Raw genomic sequence first — 22,774 nt, 5'->3', positions numbered from 1 at the left:
GTTTTTATGGAAGTAAGTCGTTTTATTTTATTTTAGCTGGTAGCTATTGAACCTTATTTAATTATGAAGATGTTCAGATTCAGGGGAAATCATTTTTACATGTCAAAAACATAACATAGACTGTGTGAGATTAAATTCACCTTTTGCTATCTGACTGTTTGAGTGTTTATTTTAGTAAGCATTTTTTTTAATCATAATTTTAATAAATGTATACTCTTCTGTCTACTACTAACTAAAAGAAAAATGTATATATGCGCACATTAAGCGCAACAAAACTCTCCTAAATCATACTGTAAAAGTCACTTCCGGGTAGCAACCAATCCGCGACACCTTCGTGGTTTCCATGGGGCTGCCATGGTGACAACAACTGCTAACTTTCTGTCCGCTAACTAGCAAGTTGAAGAAGTAACAAGACGAACTGACACATATAACTTGTCTTTATCATTTGTAAATAGTTGTTTTCCATCGTCACCAGCGAATCGGGTGGATTGATTCTTAAAGGTGTATTTGCAGGTTGAATTAATTGTAAATCGACGTCAGAGAGCTAGTTAGCTAAGCTAAACGTTAGCCCAGCGGCTAATCCAGAAAACAAGAGGACTCGTTCATTTACTGCAAGCAAGTATCGGGCAAGATGAGTGAACAGCTGAAGTTCATCGTTGAACAGCTCAACAAGGACCCGTTCAAGAAAAACTTCAACCTCATCACGTTTGACTCCCTCGAACCGATGCAGCTGCTGCAGGTTTTAAACGATGTTCTGGCTGAAATAGACCCAAAGGTGGGACACTAGCTACCTGCAGTGCAAACATGTTGTATAACCTGTGTGTGCCATTCTTCTATTAACCTGAACTGGGTAACGCTATTTGCAACATTGCTGTACTGAAGTACTTGTACTTTAGAGTATTTCTATTTTCTGACACTTCTTCTCCACTACATCTCGGATGCAACAGTTCAGGTGTGTAGTGGTGCCTGGAGAAGTTGGTAAACTCTTCATTTAAGACACAATGTGTTGTTTTAAAGCTGCCCAACAAAGTTTGAACGCCCTGTGTTGTAAAAAGTGAGATGTAAGACTACACTTGCATATTTAGTTTACCGAAAAGTAGTATTTGCACATTGTCTCTTAACTTCTGCTGCTTGACTTCAGGTGGTAAGGATCATTATGAACGTAACATTAGCCACAGAAGTGGATTTTGCAATCAATACTGGCCCACATACAACTAAATAATTATGCATTTTTAGTGAACTATTCTTGGTTCCTCAGTCCATCTACACATAAACATAACTTTAACTTTAAACAACTGCTTATTCTCCATATACCTGCGTATACCCTGCACTACACCACCACAAGTATTGTACTTTTTACTCCCCTACATTTATTTGATAACTTTAGTTACTTTGCAGATTCAGATTAATAATAGAAAATATGACCAACATGTAAATTATGATGTAATATAAGAAGACACCCGGCAGTATATATAAAATATAATACATTTAGCTCCTCCTTAACCAGCTGCAACATTAAAGTGATGAACACATTCGTAAATCATCATTTATACTGCTAAAATATAATCTATATATATTTGTATAATCTTCTGCTGCTACGCTTGTTTTTAGCAAGCTATAGATATCCGTGAAGAACTGCCTGAACAAACCATAAAGAGAATGTGTGCTCTGCTGGGGATGCTGAAGTACAAACCGCCTGGCAACCTCTCTGATGTGTAAGTCCTAACATTCAACCACAGTTTCAATTTCACCTCATACAATTTTGTATACTTTTTTTTTTTTTAAAGCAAATGCCAAATACAAGTCTTGAATGTTAAAGCCCTTTCTCATGTCTGGTCCTTGGGTTATCTTCATGACATGCAGGAGCAGCTTCCGACAGGGCCTGGTGAGCGGCAGTAAGCCCGTGGTGCACCCGATCCTCCACTGGCTGCTGCAGAGGCTCCCCGAGCTCAGGAAAAGGGCTTATTTGGCTCGCTTTCTAGTCAAGCTGGAGGTGCCTGCGGAGTTTCTGCAGGATGATGTTATCAACGACACCTCTCATCAGGTTGTTAAACATATTACACATTTCATTTCATAGTTTTTGAAATAAGCTAAATGCATTAATGTTGTTTTGTTGACAGTATGAAGAGCTGGTGGAAGGTTTTAAGACGTATCACAAGGAGTGTGAGCTGCTGAGGACTTCAGGCTTCTCCACGGCAGAAATCAGAAGGGTGAACGAACACTTAATGTCTCTTTACAATCTAGAGCTGCAACTATTTTAATCAATGATAAAAGGTCTTTTTAAGGCTAAACTGGAATAGATATTTTTCACTATTTTCTGACCTTTTTATGCACCAAACAATAAATGGATTAATCTACAAAGAATGTAATATATTCTTTTATTATACAATAATGATAATAATCTTAAATTGATGTTACTTTGTTAGAAGTTATTGATGTTTTCCTCACTAAAATGTTACTAATTTGTTGAAGGATATAATAAGTCACCTTCTGACATCATTCCTGTTTCCTGCAACAACAGGACATCAGTGCGATGGAGGAAGAGAAAGACCAACTCATCAAACGTGTGGACAGGCTGAAGAAGAGGGTAAGGCCGACTGAATGCTTGGAAGGCTTTAGGATTCACTGAGGAATGAAAACATGAGCCCGGGATACATTATCAGCTTCTCTAATAGACCTGACAGGCTGGGAAGTAATGGGGTGCTGATTTAGAGTCCTGCCAAAAGGAGAAACCTGACTCTGTTTTAGAGGCGCTTGGTTATTTCTGCTGACCGTGCAGCGTCATGTTAACTTGTGACTCCACCAGGTGGAGTCAGTGTCCAACCATCAGCGGATGCTGGAGCAGGCCAGACAGCTGCGGGTGGAGAAGGAGCGAGAGCAGTCACTGACGCACCAGAAGCAAGAACAGAAGAATCAAGTAAGTTCTTGTGACTCGTGTGGTTTACTTTTGCATTTTCTCACCTTGGTTTCGTGTACGAAGACGACACACACCAGTTGAACAGTCGGGTGTGCAGGTGTTGGTGTGCTTTGGAGGACGGCAAAGAAAAGTTAACATGTTATATTTAGGTGTTTTCTTTACTCCATTTACAGGCTTACCCTCATGTCCGAAGCCGTTTCCACACCTCACTATGAGGTCGTCCGGCCCTTGTTTCTTCTTCGATGTTAGAGCTGAAACCATCGGTTCAGAAATCGATTAGTCCATCGGAATAATGGGAAACTATCAGAAATGTAAACAACTAATCCAGTTTCAGTCTATTAAATGAGAGCATTTGTTTATTTTCTCTTTTCATATCATTTAAAATGGAATATATTTTGTTGGTCAGACAAGACATTTGTCACCTTGTCACATTTGTTCACGACTTTATGACACTTAAAAGACTAATGATTCACCGATTGCACGAAAAACTGGGATTAATGGATAATGAAAGAGTTACAGCCATCGACAACACAGAAGCTTCCAATAATTGCAGAATTAATTTGCAAAGTCACAGCTTTTGTTGTTTTATTATTGTAAATACTTTGAATGACAAATCTTCAAGACATTCTGAAGCTGCTTTGGAAGAAGCAGCTTCTGTGGATCAGATGATGTTATTGATAGAATCCAACAGGAACCCATCAGTCCGTTAGTACCATTCTGATAATTACTTAAAATATCTTTTAAGGCGAAAGGACAGAAGTTCACTGCTTCCAGAGTCTCAAACGTGCTGGTTTTCTTCTATGATCGTCAATTCATTACATTTGAGGCAAAACAAGACATTTGAAGATGTAATCAGGAACTCTGGGGAAACATGATTCTTCACTAATGTATTCATCGAGACGATAATCAGAAGATTCATCTTTAATGGAAATAGTTGTTAGTTGCAGCCCTGATGTTGAACAAACTAATTATCAGCGGGGGCTGAATGTTAAGGCCCCCACATTACCTGTTACTAGTAATCGTGTGTGCTCAGCTGTTCCAGGCGGAGCAGAGGCTGCAGAGATCGCAGCAGCAGTTGAAGGATTTGCGACAGGCTGCAGCCGATGCCAATCCAGAAAGTGAGTACCCGCGTCCTGCTGCTGCCTCTGCAGGACACAGCTGGAGGGGCAGTTCAAGGACACAGCAGAGCGTTAGGAGGTCTCTCAGCTAATAGGCTTTCATGTGTTGAGACCCTCTAATTATTCTGATCTTTGAAGTGCTATAATAGAGCTTATCTAATGTTGAAATGGTCTCCTTGTGATCTCATCTGCAGCCAGAGAGATTAACACATTTACAGTTTCTAAAATGACCTATGCAATGCAGAGCAGAGTGAAGCTGCACAATTAAATGTCACTTATCACAATGACTTTACTACAGAAGCCCTGAGAGGCATGTGAGGAATGTTCTTTTCTGGTGATCCATTTTCTAAGTCTGATCTAAATCGTTGTCTCTCCTGTGACTTAAGTTTCACACGATCATGTTCGTGACTTTTTCATCTGTGAAAGCAGCAGGAAGAAACGATCAATACCTTTAGTGCTAAATCCAACTCACCTGGAAGAAAACATGAATGACTTTAATATTTAGAACATTCTGCTTGGAAGCCGCACCACTAGACCATCACCACCAAACACCACCACCAACACCACCACCAAACACCACCAAACACCACCAAGCACCACCAAACACCACCACCAAACACCACCAAGCACCACCAAACACCACCACCAAACACCACCAAGCACCACCAAACACCACCAAACACCACCAAGCACCACCAAGCACCACCAAGCACCACCAAGCACCACCAAGCACCACCAAACACCACCACCAAACACCACCACCAAACACCACCACCAAACACCACCAAATACCACCAAATACCACCAAATACCACCAAGCACCACCAAGCACCACCAAACACCACCAAACACCACCAAGCACCACCAAGCACCACCAAGCACCACCAAGCACCACCAAGCACCACCACCAAACACCACCATCAAACACCACCAAACACCACCAAACACCACCAAGCACCACCAAACACCACCAAGCACCACCAAACACCACCATCAAACACCACCAAACACCACCAAACACCACCAAGCACCACCAAGCACCACCAAGCACCACCAAACACCCCCAAACACCACCAAACACCACCAAGCACCACCAAACACCACCAAACACCACCAAACACCACCAAGCACCACCAAGCACCACCAAACACCACCAAGCACCACCAAGCACCACCAAGCACCACCAAGCACCACCAAACACCACCAAACACCACCAAGCACCACCAAGCACCACCACCAAACACCACCAAGCACCACCAAGCACCACCACCAAACACCACCAAGCACCACCAAGCACCACCACCAAACACCACCAAGCACCACCAAGCACCACCACCAACACCACCAAGCACCACAAGCACCACCAAGCACCACCACCAAACACCACCAACACCACCAAGCACCACCACCAAACACCACCAAGCACCACCAGACACTTTTTTCAGCCGTTTCCACAGAGAAAACACAACAGAGTAACTTAGAAAATGATCCTGACCATAAACAGGAGAAAAGCTTTTAGATCAGACCGAGATCTTTCCTCTGTACTGTGGAGTATGCGTATCTGTGAATACTAGATATTAGTGGCGTGTTTATTCTTAATGTTTAGTGGGTTTGCATGTTTAAAAGATATTCATCTTTTCTTAAGTAATCAGAGCCGCAGATGATCGGGTTTCAAACACACTTAGCTCTAAGTGCTTGAATAAAAGCTCCGTCTCTTTCAGGCTTAATGAAGAGGCTTGAAGAGGAGATTAAGATCAACTCCTACATGGTCTCCGAGAAACTCCCCAAAGAGCTGGAGGGTATGAGGCGCACAGTGCAGTACCTGCAGAAGATAGGGTCAGAGCCTGCCATGGGCCAGGCCGACCTCCAGGAGCTGGAGGACAAGGTCCGGAGCAGGATGTGGTGTTACATCTTTATACCTCCAGACGTTACGCGATCCTCACGTGTCTGCCTTCCTCACTTTCACAGATTAAAGAAGCTGATTCTCAGATTAACCAGCTGATTGAGAAGAGGATGATGAGGAACGACCCCATGGATGACAAACTGACCCTTTACAGACAGCAGGTGTTGCATTTATTTTATGTCTTCTTTACAATTTAACACACAGAATATCTGAGATGAATAATAAAAGCAAAGACATCAGAGGGGGAAACATACAAACACACCAAACAATAGAGATGAAGCTTCCACATCTCTCTTGTGTGACAAGCGTTCTGGACCACGATTGGCTCTAAACTTGTTGTGATGTCATAGTAAAGTGAGATTCATTCACAAATTCTATCTGGCTAAAAAATATGTAAAAGAAAAAGATTTAAGAGATTGAATCCTGGTTTCTGTTCTGGAAGTGTAGAAACTTTCGACTTTGTGGGATTTAGATGAGTTTTGAATAGTGATGAGAGTTTTGCTTTGGAGGAATGTTTGGTGTCCTGGAAGATAATACACAGAGAAACAGATGTTTCAAGTCTCTTGAAGGGGATGTGCTCGCCCTTGGAAATGTGAGAAGTCTTTATAGTAAGAAATAAAGACATGTTGACATGATTCAAGGTGAGCACAGACAAACTTTCCTCCCTCAGCAAATGGATGTGGAAACAGCCTTCTAGTGTCAAACGCTGCACAGTGAAGCTCACACATGCAAGTGAAGTAGAAGGATTCAGACCTCTGCCAAAGCTGTTTCCTTAAGTGAAAAGTAATGCGTGTATCTGGCCTGTGTTCTGGATCCGCTCCAACATGTAATGGCTTCTTCCTTGGCCCATGCTTCGACCACGTTTCATGAAACCTTAATAACCCTGTAGAAAATCAGACACCTGTAATTATCAAAACACCCTTCAGAGTAAAGAGCCTTTAGAGTTTCATTCTAATGCAAAGCTTTAGATCTGATATTTCTTGCCCTATAACATCCTCATCGCTCATTTGCATCCACTCTCCCGGTTAACAGTCAAACTCTTGTCATGTTTGCACATCTAATGCAGCGTGATTCTTGCAGGCCTCCATCATCATTCGAAGGAAGGAGTCAAAGGCGGAGGAGCTGCAGGAAGCGAGGGAGGAGTTGGCCACTGCAGAGAGGGAGCTGAGGCAGAGGAGCAGCCAGGCACAAGCCTCCGATGGGGGAGAGGTCGTCCGGGGGGATGAGGTACACGTTAAAGTCATGTCAGCATCTCTGAAATTCCTCGAAGTTGTGTTAGCTGCTGGCCGGGGCAGACGAGATCCAAGAACAAGAAACAATTCTCTTCTTTGCGTTGGAAGTAATAGAAGACTTACAGCTTCATCTGAGCGAGCAAACCACAGAAAACACAAGAGGCTGTTTCTGTACTTACCCAAACACAGACGGGCTCACTGTCTAATGTTACTGTTCCCCTCCCCTTACTCTCCCCCTCCCCTTACTCTCCCCCACATTCCCATGCTGAGCTATGAATAGAGCACAACAGAGAATATCCAGAACAAGGAACTGTACTGTACAAAGTGCCTCATCCCGAGTGTCATCAATCTCCTCCTTTAAGTCAGCTGGACGCGTTAAACAGACTCGGGGGGGGGGGGCTTAAACCTTTTGTCTTTATTTATGTCCTATGACGAGGATGTACTCTGCCACAGTCCGCTGAGCTGTCACGTTGACGAACGGAACCGAACTATTGACGGGGAGAAAGAAAAGCTTGATGCTGTCACACTGAAGTGAGACAGCCTGGTGGACCTCTGCCTCGATCGCTCAGATAGTTTGTGTTAATGTGTGACTTTAGTGTTCGTCACACAATAACACAAACTAACTAACCGGTGGAGGCAGAGGTCCACCAGCAGCTCCTGTGATCTGAGAGGTAAAATGACTGTTTTGTCAAAGGAGTCTGGTGCAAAGATAATGGCCCTAGTTCCACGTCGGAAACATAGACGTTACATAAACAGAGAGCTGTCTGACGGCTGAAGGGGTGAAAATATTCTAAATGTAACGTACACGTAAACTGCAAACCCCCCCCCCTCCCCCGTCCACAGCAGCACATTACTTAGCTTCTCTGCTGGCCCTCCCGTCTGTTTCTCCAAACTAGAGGCCCGTTGGCCGCCATCTACTGCAGGTAATACAGCGACTACGGATGAGTACATCATACACTTCAGAACCTCCAAACTATCCCTTTAAGCTTACAGTTACAGAGTCGACTATAAACAGCTGAGTATTAGCAGAGCGAGGCTGATCCATGGGGGTGTGCTGGTGTGTGGATGAGAAGTGTTTAAAGCTCATTGACGCACATTGATATCCATGAGGTGAGAGATCTCTGCTGAGGCTTTCTCCGCGCTGTTCCCCTTCGCGGTTTGTTCCAGGGGTGTTTAGAAGGCAGTCCTGCGTTAGTTGTTGTAATACTAACTTCAGCCCCAAGAGGCAGCAGTGCACGTTACTGATGTTCTAAATAATGTTCATGTTGTCTTCACACATGAAGGAACTTAGAAACACGCTAAAGCCTCTTTTTCACCTGATCTCAAAGCAGCAGGAGTTAGTGACATCTAGCGGTGAGGTTGCAGATTGCAACGAACCGAAGCCCCCTTCGCTCACCCCTCCCTTTCCGAGCGTGTCGGAGAACCTACGGTGGCCTTCAGGTAACATAAAACGTGAAAGAGAACACGATGACTGAAGAGGACCCGCTCCCTGTGTAGAGATGAAGGGCTCCAATGAACCAATGAAAACACAAGCGGTCTTAGTTTCAGGTGATTAAACACTATTGAAAACAAAGTTATTAATATTATATTCCAATAAATCCCTCACGCCGCTGCTTCAAGTCATAAACACAGAAGAGGAAACCCTTCAGATGAGCAGAAGGAGTTTCTGCTGGTCGACGTCCGCAGCAGAGACTAAACTCATGTTTCCACTAATTCTGGCAAATACAGGAAGTGAAGTATGAGAGGACTTCCAACGTGTTTAGAGAAGAGAAACGATCATCTAAAGCAAGGGTGTCAAACATGCGGCCCGGGGGCCAAAACCGGCCCGCCAGAGGGTCCAGTCCGGCCCGCAGTTGTTTTGATCATAAAGTAAAATCCTGTTCCAGATACCTGTGACTAAACGTGTTGTGCCTTTGCAGACACACTGATCTGTACGTTGTAACACACGTGTGGAAATGATAAACTGAGAAATGTCAGGTTGTTCATAATGTTTAGTAAAAAGATAGTTCATTAAGTTTGAACATCTTCAGAATGAACTTGTTTTGCACTAAAACAAAGGGAACATGTGGAGTTGTTGTTGTGTACAGGTTATCATGCTGTGGTGGTACTGGTCCGGCCCACCTGAGATCACATTGTGCTGCATGTGGCCCCTGAACTAAGAGGGGTCATGAGTTTGACCCCCCCTGATCTAAACAAAGCAGTGGAGGAGAAGCAGCAAGAATATTCTTTGTGAGAGTAAGAAATGTGATCTGTGCATGAGACAGAAGTCACGTGTGCTTCAGCCGCTGTGCGTCTCCTGACGTACCTGTGAAGGAGACTGACAGGATGAGAGCGAGCTGTCTGTGGAGACAAAGAGGACCCTTATCAGACTCCTGCGTAGCTCTGAGGCCGTCAGCCGCAGTGGAGATGATCACTTTATCAGAGGCATTTTCCATTCTGCCTGCTGACGTCATCACATGCCACCGACTGCAGGGTCTCTCTGAGGGGGGTGACTGCATCTGCTCGTCATTGGTCGGCCAGCAACATGAGACCGTTTATCAAACCGCCTCATTGCGCCGGTTAAATTTAGTCTTACTGCAGGAAAGACGCCATCGCTGATCCGAGCAACAGGTTTGCTTTTTCTGGAAATACTGTCGGGATGTGGCTACGTTTTATTTTTAAAAGGGAGACGGCTGCTCCTGTACAGCAGGGTTCACATTCTGTCCCGGGAGCAGAGCACATAATCACTTCAGCCACAGTCAGAACACAACATGAAATATCAATCTACAGGTTCCCAACCTGACCGCTTCAATATTCATCATTATTATCATGTCTGCCAGGTCAATCAGCAGGAGAAGAAACGTCCCATACAGTCTGTGATCATGAACATCTGTGTTGCATCGATTAAAGAGCCAAACGATTTTATAATGTGTAGATACAGTAACACAATCAATGATCGCTCAAACATTGTGCAACGTGCGTCTGAACAATACAGCGACCTCTGTTAATGTGCAACATGCTAATCAACAGGCTGCTGCAACAACACATGTTGTGCTGCCCAGGTTCTCGCTATTATATAAGTGTGTGTGTGTCTGTGTGTGTGTGTGTGTGTGTGTGTGTGTGTCTGAGACGAGTGTCCGTGTGTGTGTGTGTGTGTCTGTGTGTGTGTGTGTGTGTGTGTGTGTGTGTGTCTGAGACGAGTGTCCGTGTTGTGTCTGTGCTGCCGACAGTTTAACAGCAGTTGTTTTGGGGACACACTGTCGGGAACACTATGCAGTATTATTCTGCTGCGCTAATTCCTCTCTCAGCCATGTCTGCCCTTGATGTCCCAAAATACACAAAGAATAAATGTGTGTACACACACACACACACACACACACACACACACACACACACACACACACACACACACACACACACACACACACACACACACATACAGCAAGCTTCATCGATTCCCAAAGGACATGAAGCACATTCTGTGATTTCTGGGGCTGTTCTCTCGTGTCCATGTTCATTTATAGCTGCTCTTCATTGTGGAGGAGTTTCATTGTCAGGGCGGGGGGAAGTGGGGGGACGGGGGACGGGGGGGGGCTGCACATCACTAAGAGCAGTGACTCTGCCAGATGAAGCTGCTGTACATAGCCGGCAGTGAATCTGAAAGGATCCAGTGACTGTTTCAGGTCATGGCACGGCCCCCGGTCACTGCTGTTCTCTAATCCCTTCCCTCCCCAGGCTCAACCCATTGTCTTCTCCTGTGGCCATTCATAGTATCTCAGCTGTGCCGGACACCATGTTGTCAAATATAAACTGCACTTGTGCCTCTTTCAGTGAAGCGTTGCTGGCGTCAGTGTCACGTGTTTAGTTCTCCCAAATGTTTCTGTGAGCGGCGTCGGCGTGGCGTTCGTCTGCCAGACGCCGTCCAAACCTTTATTTACATCCAGTTTTAAGACACTTTTTACATCTTGGACGTTTTAAACTTTACGTTTGAACCGGATGAAGGATTTTAGTCTGGAATTATTTAAAGATGCTATAATGTATATTTTAATTACACAATGAGTCAAATGATGCGTGTATGTGAAAGGAGTCCGCTGATGACTCTTAATGCTCCAGAGATACGGTTCAGTGTCACCGCTGTGTTGAACCCCGACCTGCACCAAGTGTCAGACTACGTCAGCTGAACACAGCGGAGCATTTATCATCTAAAGAGTGAATATCGGTCCGTAACAGCTGACCGTGTAAACAAACCTGTTCGACGTATGAACTCAAAAGGTGTTAACTTGTTTCTGCTGCTGGGGAAGCACATGGGACTTTATTAACTGCTTACTTGTGTTTCTACAATAACATTATCATTTCCCACAGTTAATGAATCCCTTAATGCAGGTCTGAAGACCTTTACATGTTTAGTATTTACTTCCCTTAAATCACTTTTCATTTGAAGTTAATGTAGAATTCTGTTTCTTTGTTCTTCAAAGCTGAAACGTTTGGTGGGGAAACTTCGCAGCAAGGGAACCATGTACAAGAAGAAACGTCAGGACATCTCTGAGCTGAAGGCAGAATACGGAGTCCTGCAGCGCACGGAGGAGGTTCTCAAGCAGAGACATGAAGGCGTGCAACACAAACTGGTAACTCTTATACTAACGGTGCACAAGGAAGGGATGTACTTGTTGCCTTTATGTCTGATACATTCAAGTCACATGATGCTGATTCAGCCTCTCGCTGCCACGGAAACCTTTCTGTATTTCACCGGTTGTAAGTTTTGCTGTCTGTGGCGACTTTCCCACGCTGGCACATCAGAAATGATGCGTTTCACGTCAACCAGCCAGAGCTAAAGGAGGCAGGAGGCAGGATTGAGCTATATTCAGAGACACAGTATGTTTTTGGATATTAAAGCATGTAGACATGTAGAAACCCAGATTATAAGATGATATGAGGTTAGCATGTAGCGGTGTATTTACTCTCTCAGTCTGTTCCTCTCACATATCAGGCCCCCCCCCCCGTGCTGTCCCTTGATCTCCTCATTCAGCACTTTGTTTTAACAGTGAAGAGGTAGAAGCTTCCTGGAAAAGCTTCTCTGTGCGCTCGCAGCACCTGACCTGTTGACAGGCTGACGCAGGCCGGGTGGTATTTGTGACGGCTCATGCCGCTCCTGTCGGGATTTGTTGAAGCAATTAAAGTTTTTCCTTCTGATCGCATCTCGCCGGCGATGTGTCCGCTCCTCGCTCTTCATGAGATAGTTATTCATGTCTTCTTGCTTTTGTGTTGGACAGAGAAACGATGGATGTGATGAGTGAGTGTGTCACTGCAGCTGAAATGTGCCGACAGTGTTACCTGTTACATTAAATTAACTTTGCTCTTTATTATATAAATGATGACATGTGGACGTGTCAGTAGGTCGTAGTTGTTACTGATAACATTAACGAAGGTTTCTGTATCATTAACTTTATTATTTATTCCTCTTCTTTTTATTCTGCGACATCATCGAAAGTCCATTTGTTACCGAACATTTGCAGCAGCTTGGTGGTGGTGGTGATGATCTAGTGCTCTCGTGGTTCGGCTTCCAAACACAACACCAGATGGTTGTGAGTTCAACACCAGGGCTGCACCACTGTGCCCCTGAGCAAGGCACTTAACCCTGAGCTGCTCCAGGGAGGCTGTCCCTGTGGTTAGTCCAGTCGCTCTGGATGAGAGCCTGTAATGTAGTGTAACTATTAGTCGATTTTCATGCCAGAAATGTCTCTAAATGTTGTTTTCTGGAGATTTGCTGCTTTTCTCAGTTTCATATCATATTAAAGTGACAGAACAAGACATTTAAAGACCTCATCTTGCACTCAAACGGTAAAGTTTTGCAACTATTTCATTTCATTGATGAATTTGTTCATACGAATTTGTGTTTTAAGCAAACTATGGAAGCTGAGAAGGGCATCTCCGGCTACAGCGACACTCAGGAGGAGCTGGAGAGGGTGTCGGCCATCAAGAGCGAGCTGGACGAGAAGAAGGGCCGCACGCTGGACGACATGTCTGACATGGTAACTGAACCAACCCCCCCTAAACATTTTTTGTTTCATATCCCTGTAGGTTATGAATCATCTGTTAGAACATAAGTTTTCCCTAAACCTAAAGAGCCAAGTCTGAAATATATATAATTTACCTTCCATCAAACTTAGAACTGCAGTTAAATATCTTTTCACTTCATTAATGCCTAATATTTAATTATATTATCAGTTGAATATCTGATTATATACTTTAGTTTTTGTTTATTCTTACATTTATGTTATTTTTATGTCTTTTATTGGATTCTGTTTAATATAAAATCAATGTATTATAATTATAATTCTGAATACTGACATCATAAAGAGACTTCCTTTAAATGAGGTGAATTAAACACACATTGTGCAATTCTATTCATAAGGGCTACCAATAATGTTTACATTGATCTCTAATTGTATTAATAATAACGGCGTGTTGTATGTGCGTGTGGCTCACAGCTCCAACTTATTCATCCTCCTGTCGTCCGCTTGTGTCACGAGAGCGAAGCAGCTGATCAGGCTGAACTCCAAGCTGCAGGCAGTTTGGCAGCTTTCACAATATGCAAACACTCCTGATGATGGAGTCAAACGTTCCTGCCTCCAACCTGACAGTAGACCTCGCTGCCATAAAGCTTCAACTCTATAATATATTCATGAATCATCACTGAATATTGTCATCTAAGCTCTAGTGAGAGTGAGAGAGTGTCAGTCAGCGGTGCACCTCTCTACTTTATAACGCAGTAACCTGCTGTTTCTCTGCAGACTTTAAAGTAATAATATACATTAAAATGTCTATAATCTCTCCTGTCATGGCGTCGTCTCCCCTTTGAACCTGCTTCATTCTCTGTTTCTACTGGTTTTAATCTGCGTGTTTGCTTCGGAGAGGAGGAGACCTCTGAGGATCATTCGGCTCCTGGTAAAACCCCCTGAGCGCTAAACAATTAAGGAATCTCACTTTCTAATAAACCAACAGTGAAAGTTAGTCGGTCCTGCGGGAGAAGCTGACTGCAGTGATGGCAAGAGTGGCGAAGACAACAACTCCCATGATCCCGCGCTTCTTCACGACGCCACAAACTCCATCTGCTGTTTGGATGGAGACACCTCCTGCTTCAGAAAATGACATATTTTGCGTTACTAATACTTAATACTTTGTGATTATTGTAATGTTTATGGGGTGTTCAGTTGTAATGCAATGTGTGTGCGTTTGTCTTTTACAGGTGAAGAGATTAAACTCTATGATAGTGGAGAAGAAGTCGGCGCTCGCCCCCATTATAAAAGAGCTGCGGTCACTGAGGCAGCGGTGTCAGGTCAGCATTATATTGTTTTTATTGATGAGAGTCTGAACTGTTATGTTTTTAACTCACGTCCTTTGTGGAGGACCGTAGGAAACATAGCGCTGACTGAGACAAACTATGTATAGCCAGTTAGAAGCGTTCACAATACCTTTAATATCACATTTCTTAAAAGGAACTTAGTTATGCAGCCACGATGAAACATTATTGTCCTCTTTCACACTAAACAGTCTGTGAGTCAGTAATTATTCAAAGTGCAATAATACAAACATGTGTAAGATGATGTATGATTGCATGTCCGTGAAACATACAGATCTCACAAAGTATATTTATTTACAGCGTATTTCTACATCAAGTCTGTTAGGACTCTGTAAAGTTGAAGACCCAAATGCAGAACGCAAGACGATGTCAACAAATAGAGAGCTTTATTTAACAAAGTCCAAAAATCCAGGCAACAAGAAAAACTGAAAAACACAAACCAGGCAAGACACGACGTAGCACGGGGAAGCACAAGGAACCACGGGGAAGCACGAGGAACCACGGGGAAGCACGAATGACGATCTGACCAGGCACACTGGGACAGACAGGGATATATACACACAGACACTAAACAAGGGAACGAGACACAGCTGGGGGAGAAAGGCAAAAACACAAGGGCAGGGTGAACGTACACAGCCGAAACAAATTAACAATCACAGGATCGGGAAAAACACAAGGGCAGGAAGTAAAACAAGACATGACACAAGGGAAGTAAAACAGGAAATGCAAATCGAGAGTTGTGACTAAGTTAATTCAAAGTGCTTTACAAAAAAGCATTAAAAGCCTGATGACAAATTATTATTAAATTATATTTAAATACAATTAAAAACAGTAATTAAAGAGCCAAGAGGAAATAAATAAAAATACAAGAATAAAAGTTACAGTGCAGCGTAAGAAATTAATACTTATTTAATTTAATAAAGGCAGCGGCAAACAGAAAAGTCTTCAGCCTCGACTGAAAAGAAGTGAGAGTTGCAGTTTTCTGTTTTGTTCCAGATATGTGGAGCATTAAAACACTGCTTCTCCAAAACATATGAACATTACGGGAGACAAACATGAACTATGAATCCGTCCTACATTTAAAAACAAATGGTGAGACTGTGTGAGCCGACAAGCCAGTAAGAGTTACCTTCTGCTGTGTCTGTGTGTTATCATGGACAGGGTCCATTAAGAATAATTTACATAGTCCATAAATAAAATGCACAATGGGAAAGCCCCCCCACATCCCTGAGCTAAAGCGCAGGATTACATTTTCCTACACGTGTTCCCAGAATCGCTCTTCCATCTCACGGGGTAATGTCTGCGAACGAAGAGCTGCAACAGGAAGACATAAATAGAGTGTGTGAGTGAAACTGCTCACAGCTGGATGCTTTGTTGCAACAGTGCGATGACAAGAGGGTTTAAAAGGTGCTTTCGCTCTATTTGTCCCAATTCTCATACAGCATGTAAAATCATACAAAGGTCATTTGAAAAATTAAATATTAAACTATTTTAAGATACTTTTCTCCTTTATATATATGTATATACATACTTACACATACATTCATATACATATATACATATATATATACATATATATATATATATATATATATATATATATATATATATATATATATGTATATACATACTTACACATACATTCATATATATATATATATATATATATATATATATATATATATATATATATAATACATATTACACACCTTCCTATACATACATATTTCTCACATATTTTTGATCTGCCTTTAAAAATTGATAATAATGAATCTAATTAATAATAACAAACATATACAATAATAATAATAATAATAATAAATACTGATAAATATATACAATAATAATAATAATAATAATAATAATAATAAATAATAATACTGATAAATATATATTTAAAAAATAAAGTAAAAACCTAATTTAAAATGTTCTCTTTCCTTTTTTTGGATTCTATCTTTACAGGAACTGAACCAGGAGTATGAGGAAAAGAAGGCGCAATATGAAAGTTGTACTGCTGGTTTGGAGAGCAACAGATCTAAATTGGAGCAGGTATAGTTCATATCCTACAGCAACAATTTAAATATAATAATATATGTTTATGACTGACGTAGAAACATGTTGCTTTTCTTTCACAGGAAGTGAAAGCTTTGAGAGAGGAGACATCGCAGGAGGAAAACCGATATCATTACATCAACTCCATGTCAGAGGCAAGTTCTCTCAACACGCTTTGTTATTACATCCACAGACAAACGGACACGCAAGCAATGAGGACGTGTTCGCTTTAGCCAAACGTGGTGAGAAAGTATCTTAGGAACAATCTGCCAGCCTTATTTTCATTTAGATTGATTTATAGTCTATTTCTTTTCATCTTTAAGGGACAGCTATGAAAACAGAGACATAACATACCTGTATACTGAGAGGGAGAGGTAAAGAGGGATAACAGTTCACAAAGATAATATATAAAGCTAATGTAACATGCAGTGTCTGTGGGAGGGGGGGTCCCGGTCCTGCTAATGAGGCCGTCGGGAAGCCAAACATGGTAAAATTAGAATTAATACTCCAAACTCTGATTCATCTCCGTCCTCCACAGATCATTGAGATGCAAATACGGCGTGCGGCTGAAGAGATGAAGGCCTATGTGTCCTCTGATCCACAAGAGAAGAAGAAGGCCATCAGGTGACCCCTGACCTCCGGGAGCTCTCATCACCACACTCCTCTCATACAGCACGCTGCTGATCTAAGATCTGCTGATTTAAATACACGGTGGCTGAACATGTGACACTGGCTTACACTTGAGTGATATACGTCTGCTTCTTTTGTAGGGAAGTGTACATGAAGAACATCTCAGAACAGGAGTTACTTGGCAAGGTGAGAAAAGTGTTTCCAAGAACTGACGTAGCAGGGGCCATTACAGACTTCTGTGACTCTCGCCTCGGTGTTAGAAAATCTGCCCTGGCTACCAGTAAGACTCAGAACTCATGTTAGGATTGTTTTTAAATCACAGAAAGGCCTATTGCTTAAGCTTATACTGCTGACTTTGTAACTCCTTAAGATCTAAGGCTGCGTCCCATATTGTTATTGTTATTGTTATTATTATTATTATTGTTATTATTAGTATTATTGTTATCATTAGTATTATTGTTATTATTGTTATTATTGTTATTATTGTTATTGTTATTATTAGTATTATTGTTATCATTAGTATTATTGTTATTGTTATTATTGTTATTATTGTTATTGTTATTATTGTTATTATTATTGTTATTATTATTATTATTGTTGTTATTGTTAGTATTATTGTTATTGTTATTATTAGTATTATTGTTATTATTAGTATTATTGTTATTGTTATTATTAGTATTATTGTTATTGTTATTATTGTTATTATTATTGTTATTATTGTTATTATTATTGTTATTATTAGTATTATTGTTATTATTAGTATTATTGTTATTGTTATTATTAGTATTATTGTTATTGTTATTGTTATTATTAGTATTATTGTTATTATTAGTATTATTGTTATTGTTATTATTAGTATTATTGTTATTGTTATTGTTATTATTGTTATTATTATTGTTATTATTGTTGTTATTATTATTATTATTATTGTTGTTATTATTAGTATTGTTATTGTTGTTGTTATTATTATTATTATTATTAAGTAAAAGGCCTGCATTCAAAATCTTACTTAAGTAAAAGTACATAAGTATTAACAATACAATGTACTCATAGTAAAGTAAAAGTCGTTGTTATGAAGAATGAGCCATTTTAGAATAATATATGTTAAACTATTATTGATTATATTATTGAAATGATTGATGCATTAGTTTGTTCATCAGCTTGATACTGCAGATGGTAAAGGAGGAGCTCGTTTCAGATCATCCTTTAATTGTGTTAATTAGTATTAAATGTGCAGGTATCAGCACACGTGAACAACAAGGAAGTAAAGATTTAATATCAATCCATTATTTTTATTATGAAATAGATGAAATGTACAATATTGATCAGTTTCTTGCTCTCTAGACAAAGTGAGGATTTTAGATCACTAATCTTTTATCTTGTTTTTTATACTAATCCCTCGTCTCCGTCGCGGGCTCCAGAAGTTGCGTGAGAAGCAGAAGATGGTGAGGGAGAGCCACGGCGCCAACATGGAGCAGATGAAAATGTGGCGTGACCTGGAGACGCTGATGGAGTGCAAGAGGCAGTGCTTCATACGAGCCCAGAGCCAGGCGTCCATCGGTCAGGTCATCCAGGAGGGAGGCGAGGACCGGCTGGTGCTGTGAGGACGCTCAGGCAAAGGTCACGCTGCAGAGTTCAAGTTTATGTTCTATATTCTACCTTTCACCAAACTGTCTGTCTGTTACACCCTGCCAGTCCAGTGTCGCTTTAAACTTTACCTTGTTCAAGCTCTTTCTATGACCTGTATAATGCGTTATAAGTATGTTTTATAATGCGTTATAAGTATGTTTATAGTGCGTTATTAGTATGTTTATAATGCGTTATAAGTATGTTTATAATGCGTTATAAGTATGTTTTATAATGCGTTATAGTATGTTTATAATGTGTTATAAGTATGTTTATAATGCGTTATAAGTATGTTTATAATGCGTTATAAGTATGTTTATAATGTGTTATAAGTATGTTTATAATGCGTTATAAGTATGTTTATAATGCGTTATTAGTATGTTTATAATGCGTTATTAGTATGTTTATAATGCGTTATAAGTATGTTTTATAATGCGTTATAAGTATGTTTTATAGTGCGTTATTAGTATGTTTATAATGCGTTATAAGTATGTTTATAATGCGTTATAAGTATGTTTATAATGCGTTATAAGTATGTTTTATAATCCGTTATAAGTATGTTTATAATGCGTTATAAGTATGTTTTATAATCCGTTATAAGGTTATGCGTTATAAGTATTTATAAGTATGTTTATAATGCGTTATAAGTATGTTTTATATGCGTTATAAGTATGTTTTATATGCGTTATAGTATGTTTATAATGCGTTATAAGTATGTTTATAATGCGTTATAAGTATGTTTATAATGCGTTATAAGTATGTTTATAATGCGTTATAGTATGTTTTATAATGCGTTATATAGTATGTTTTATAATGCGTTATTAGTATGTTTATAATGCGTTATAAGTATGTTTTATAATGCATTATAAGTATGTTTTATAATGCGTTATTAGTATGTTTTATAATGCGTTATTAGTATGTTTATAATGCGTTATTAGTATGTTTATAATGCGTTATAAGTATGTTTTATAATGCGTTATTAGTATGTTTATAATGCGTTATTAGTATGTTATAATGCGTTATAAGTATGTTTTATAATGCGTTATTAGTATGTTTATAATGCGTTATTAGTATGTTTATAATGCGTTATTAGTATGTTTATAATGCGTTATAAGTATGTTTATAATGCGTTATATAAGTATGTTTATAATGCGTTATTAGTATGTTTATAATGCGTTATAAGTATGTTTATAATGCGTTATAGTATGTTTATAATGCGTTATAAGTATGTTATAATGCGTTATAAGTATGTTTATAATGCGTTATAAGTATGTTTATAATGCGTTATAAGTATGTTTATAATGCGTTATAAGTATGTTTTATAATGCGTTATAAGTATGTTTATAATGCGTTATAAGTATGTTTATAATGCGTTATAAGTATGTTTATAATGCGTTATAAGTATGTTTATAATGCGTTATAAGTATGTTTATAATGCGTTATAAGTATGTTTATAATGCGTTATAAGTATGTTTATAATGCGTTATAAGTATGTTTTATAATGCGTTATAAGTATGTTTTATAATGCGTTATAAGTATGTTTATAATGTGTTATAAGTATGTTTATAATGTGTTATAAGTATGTTTTATAATGCGTTATAAGTATGTTTATAATGCGTTATTAGTATGTTTATAATGCGTTATAAGTGTGTTTATAATGCGTTACAGACATGGCGTAACAAAAGTGTTACCTCATGGTTCTGAAGACACGGTTTGCGATCCTCAGAGACACAACGTGTGTGTCTGGACGTGTTGCAGGACTCAGGGTTTCACGTCTTTAAGAGCACGCTTTCAATCAAAGTGTTTGAAGATAACAGCAGACGCAGTGATGCAGTCGGGATGTGACCGCGGTCAACTATTTTTAGCATCGACCACCGTGACCTTGCACCGTCTGGACAATTTAGGAATTCACTGGGAGCTGGAGTGCGTTAGAAAGTGCCGATGAAATGACTCTGCTTTATTTTATATCCTAACATGCACTACCTTTCTATAAACTTTGTTATTTAAGACAAACATAGTTGCATATTTTGATTGTCTATGTTTTTCCAATAAATGTGTTTTGTATGAATCTGCAGCTGCAGTGATCACTCGTACTGACATGAGCTTCTCTTTTCCACGTCTTCAGCTGTTCTGCTACGTTTCAACAACAAATCTATTTTCTTGATTTTCATCCGTCAATATGGAAACAACTTCCTGAACAATCGAGACCGTGAACGTGTTTGTTGCAACGATTGCGTCGGAAACACTGAATATAAAAGTTGGTTTGTCGCACTTACATTAAAACATTTTCATTCTTCCTCCGCGACAGCAGACGGCGTTTAGTTTCTTTTGGTTTCCCTGTTCTCGTGAACGCGATGTCTCAGGAACACTTTGTGGGAATTTCTTCAAACTGATTATAATTTGGGGGTCAAAGGTCAAAGTCACCGTGACCTCACAAAACACACTTTTGGCCGTAACTCAAGAATTCACACGCTAATTATGACAATTTAACAGAAATGTCTGAGAGGATGAAAGGATGAAGTGATGACACTCTGTAGTATAGAACAAGACTGATGCAAGGAAGTTCCAATAATGTGTCTTTATTATTATTTAATCCTAGATCAGTTTTAAACTACATGTGGGAACAAATTGTAGCTCCTGCCTTGAATTTTGAATATTGTTTTAGTGATAAAAGTGGCACAAACTTCTGTCCACGTAGACTTTAGTCTGAGTGCCTCATGTTGTCCCCAACAAATGTCTTCATGGAGGTTTCAGGCTGCCGGCCTCCCCCCTGCAGAGACTTAATCTGCTGTTGACAGCCTGTGTTAGGGGCTCTCGTGCCAAACGGATCGGGTGTGCATTGTAAAAGGCAACTGCTCAGCGCCATGTTGTTATTATTATAGCACCTTGCAGCTTCCTGCTGTTTATTAAGACGCGTTAACAGGCGACGCACGCCAGTCCCGTAAAACATCTTCGGAAAACTTCTTCAAAGTTATTTTAATCCAAAAGGAATTTTTATGATCGACTGCGTCAAATATCCACGAAGCATCGGATCACCTGTTCAACAAAGAAACATGAAACATTCATAGCTCTCAACATTACTCAAGTAAAGTACTAATACCACCGTGCACAGATACTCGTCCTGCATTCAACATCAGAATATACTTAAAGTACTCACCATGATATATTTATATTATTATATGACAGTTATTGATGCATTCATGTGTTTATCACTTTAATGCTGCAGCTGGTGAAGGTGGAGATAGTTTTAAGTTTTTAGGTGCTTCACTTAAAGGGAAATGATCATAGTACCGCTTTAAAAGCTGTTAATTTACACCGAAAAACAGTTTTATTATCTGAGTTAAAATAAGATTAATACAATTAGAGACCAAAGTTTAAAGTGAAAACATGTGAGAGACATTAAATAAACAGTTCTGTTTAAATTGAATGAATAAAATGTGAATGTGTTTAAATTGTAAATCCTGGAGGCGAAGTTTTCCTCTCCGGCACAATGTGTTTGTTCACATTATCGCTTCCTTTGTGCGCACACTAAACGGAACAATTTCCCCCCGAAAGAAGAGGACGGGGGCCGCGGTCGACCTCGTGCCCTCACACCTCTGCAGCTAATTGCCCTTAAAGCTGCTCTGCAGATAATCAGGTACAGTGCGTCTTTATTCAGCAGCTGTAAATCCTCCCCGACGCTGATCTGTGGCCAATCGTTTTGTTCTCTATTCTGAGCATGAACTCATCCTGCTAAAGGCAAACTCAGCCCCCAGTCAAGTGTAAATGAGGTAGTAATACAATAAGACATGGGGGCCTCTAATGGGATGCCTGTAGTCGGAGGGAATTCGTAAAGTCGTCTAAGAATTTTATACAAGCAGGTTATATTTAACTGTGTGTGTGCAGTGCAAGGTGGATGATGCACAAACACTGTTCACATGTGAAATATGCAGATGAACAACATCTAGAGAGGAGCAA

The 22,774-nt window shown here is 40.2% G+C and overlaps 1 protein-coding gene across 2 annotated transcripts; it reads left to right on the top strand.

The window, feature by feature from the left end:
• Nucleotides 1-631: 631 nt before the first annotated feature.
• ift81 (intraflagellar transport 81 homolog) lies at nucleotides 632-18,999 on the top strand. 2 transcript variants are annotated; one of them, XM_029440683.1, is made up of 18 exons: nucleotides 632-775; nucleotides 1,612-1,715; nucleotides 1,864-2,044; nucleotides 2,121-2,210; nucleotides 2,522-2,587; nucleotides 2,807-2,917; nucleotides 3,951-4,035; nucleotides 5,757-5,920; nucleotides 6,004-6,099; nucleotides 7,019-7,165; nucleotides 11,625-11,774; nucleotides 13,050-13,178; nucleotides 14,396-14,485; nucleotides 16,472-16,558; nucleotides 16,645-16,716; nucleotides 17,100-17,185; nucleotides 17,332-17,377; nucleotides 18,613-18,999. In XM_029440683.1, exons 1-18 carry the CDS (start codon nucleotides 632-634, stop codon nucleotides 18,793-18,795), a joined length of 2,031 nt encoding a protein of 676 aa, XP_029296543.1. In that variant the 3' UTR covers nucleotides 18,796-18,999. The 2 variants fall into 2 exon arrangements, with proteins under 2 accessions (XP_029296543.1, XP_029296544.1); XM_029440684.1 differs by lacking the exon at nucleotides 632-775 and adding an exon at nucleotides 899-952 and having other exon boundaries at nucleotides 18,613-18,795.
• Nucleotides 19,000-22,774: the final 3,775 nt, after the last annotated feature.

This window comes from Cottoperca gobio, chromosome 9 (assembly GCF_900634415.1).
Source record: "Cottoperca gobio chromosome 9, fCotGob3.1, whole genome shotgun sequence".
Lineage (NCBI taxonomy): Eukaryota > Metazoa > Chordata > Actinopteri > Perciformes > Bovichtidae > Cottoperca > Cottoperca gobio.
Note: the sequence above shows the minus strand (reverse complement) of the source record. Positions and strands in the feature narration are given on the sequence as shown.

Excerpts from the sequence above, each read along its gene's own strand:
- ift81 (XM_029440683.1), top strand. The coding sequence starts at position 632 with ATGAGTGAACAGCTGAAGTTCATCGTTGAACAGCTCAACAAGGACCCG. Across the intron at positions 6,100-7,018 it reads TGACCCTTTACAGACAGCAG|GCCTCCATCATCATTCGAAG; the intron begins GTGTTGCATTTA and ends TGATTCTTGCAG. Across the intron at positions 13,179-14,395 it reads TGGACGACATGTCTGACATG|GTGAAGAGATTAAACTCTAT; the intron begins GTAACTGAACCA and ends TGTCTTTTACAG.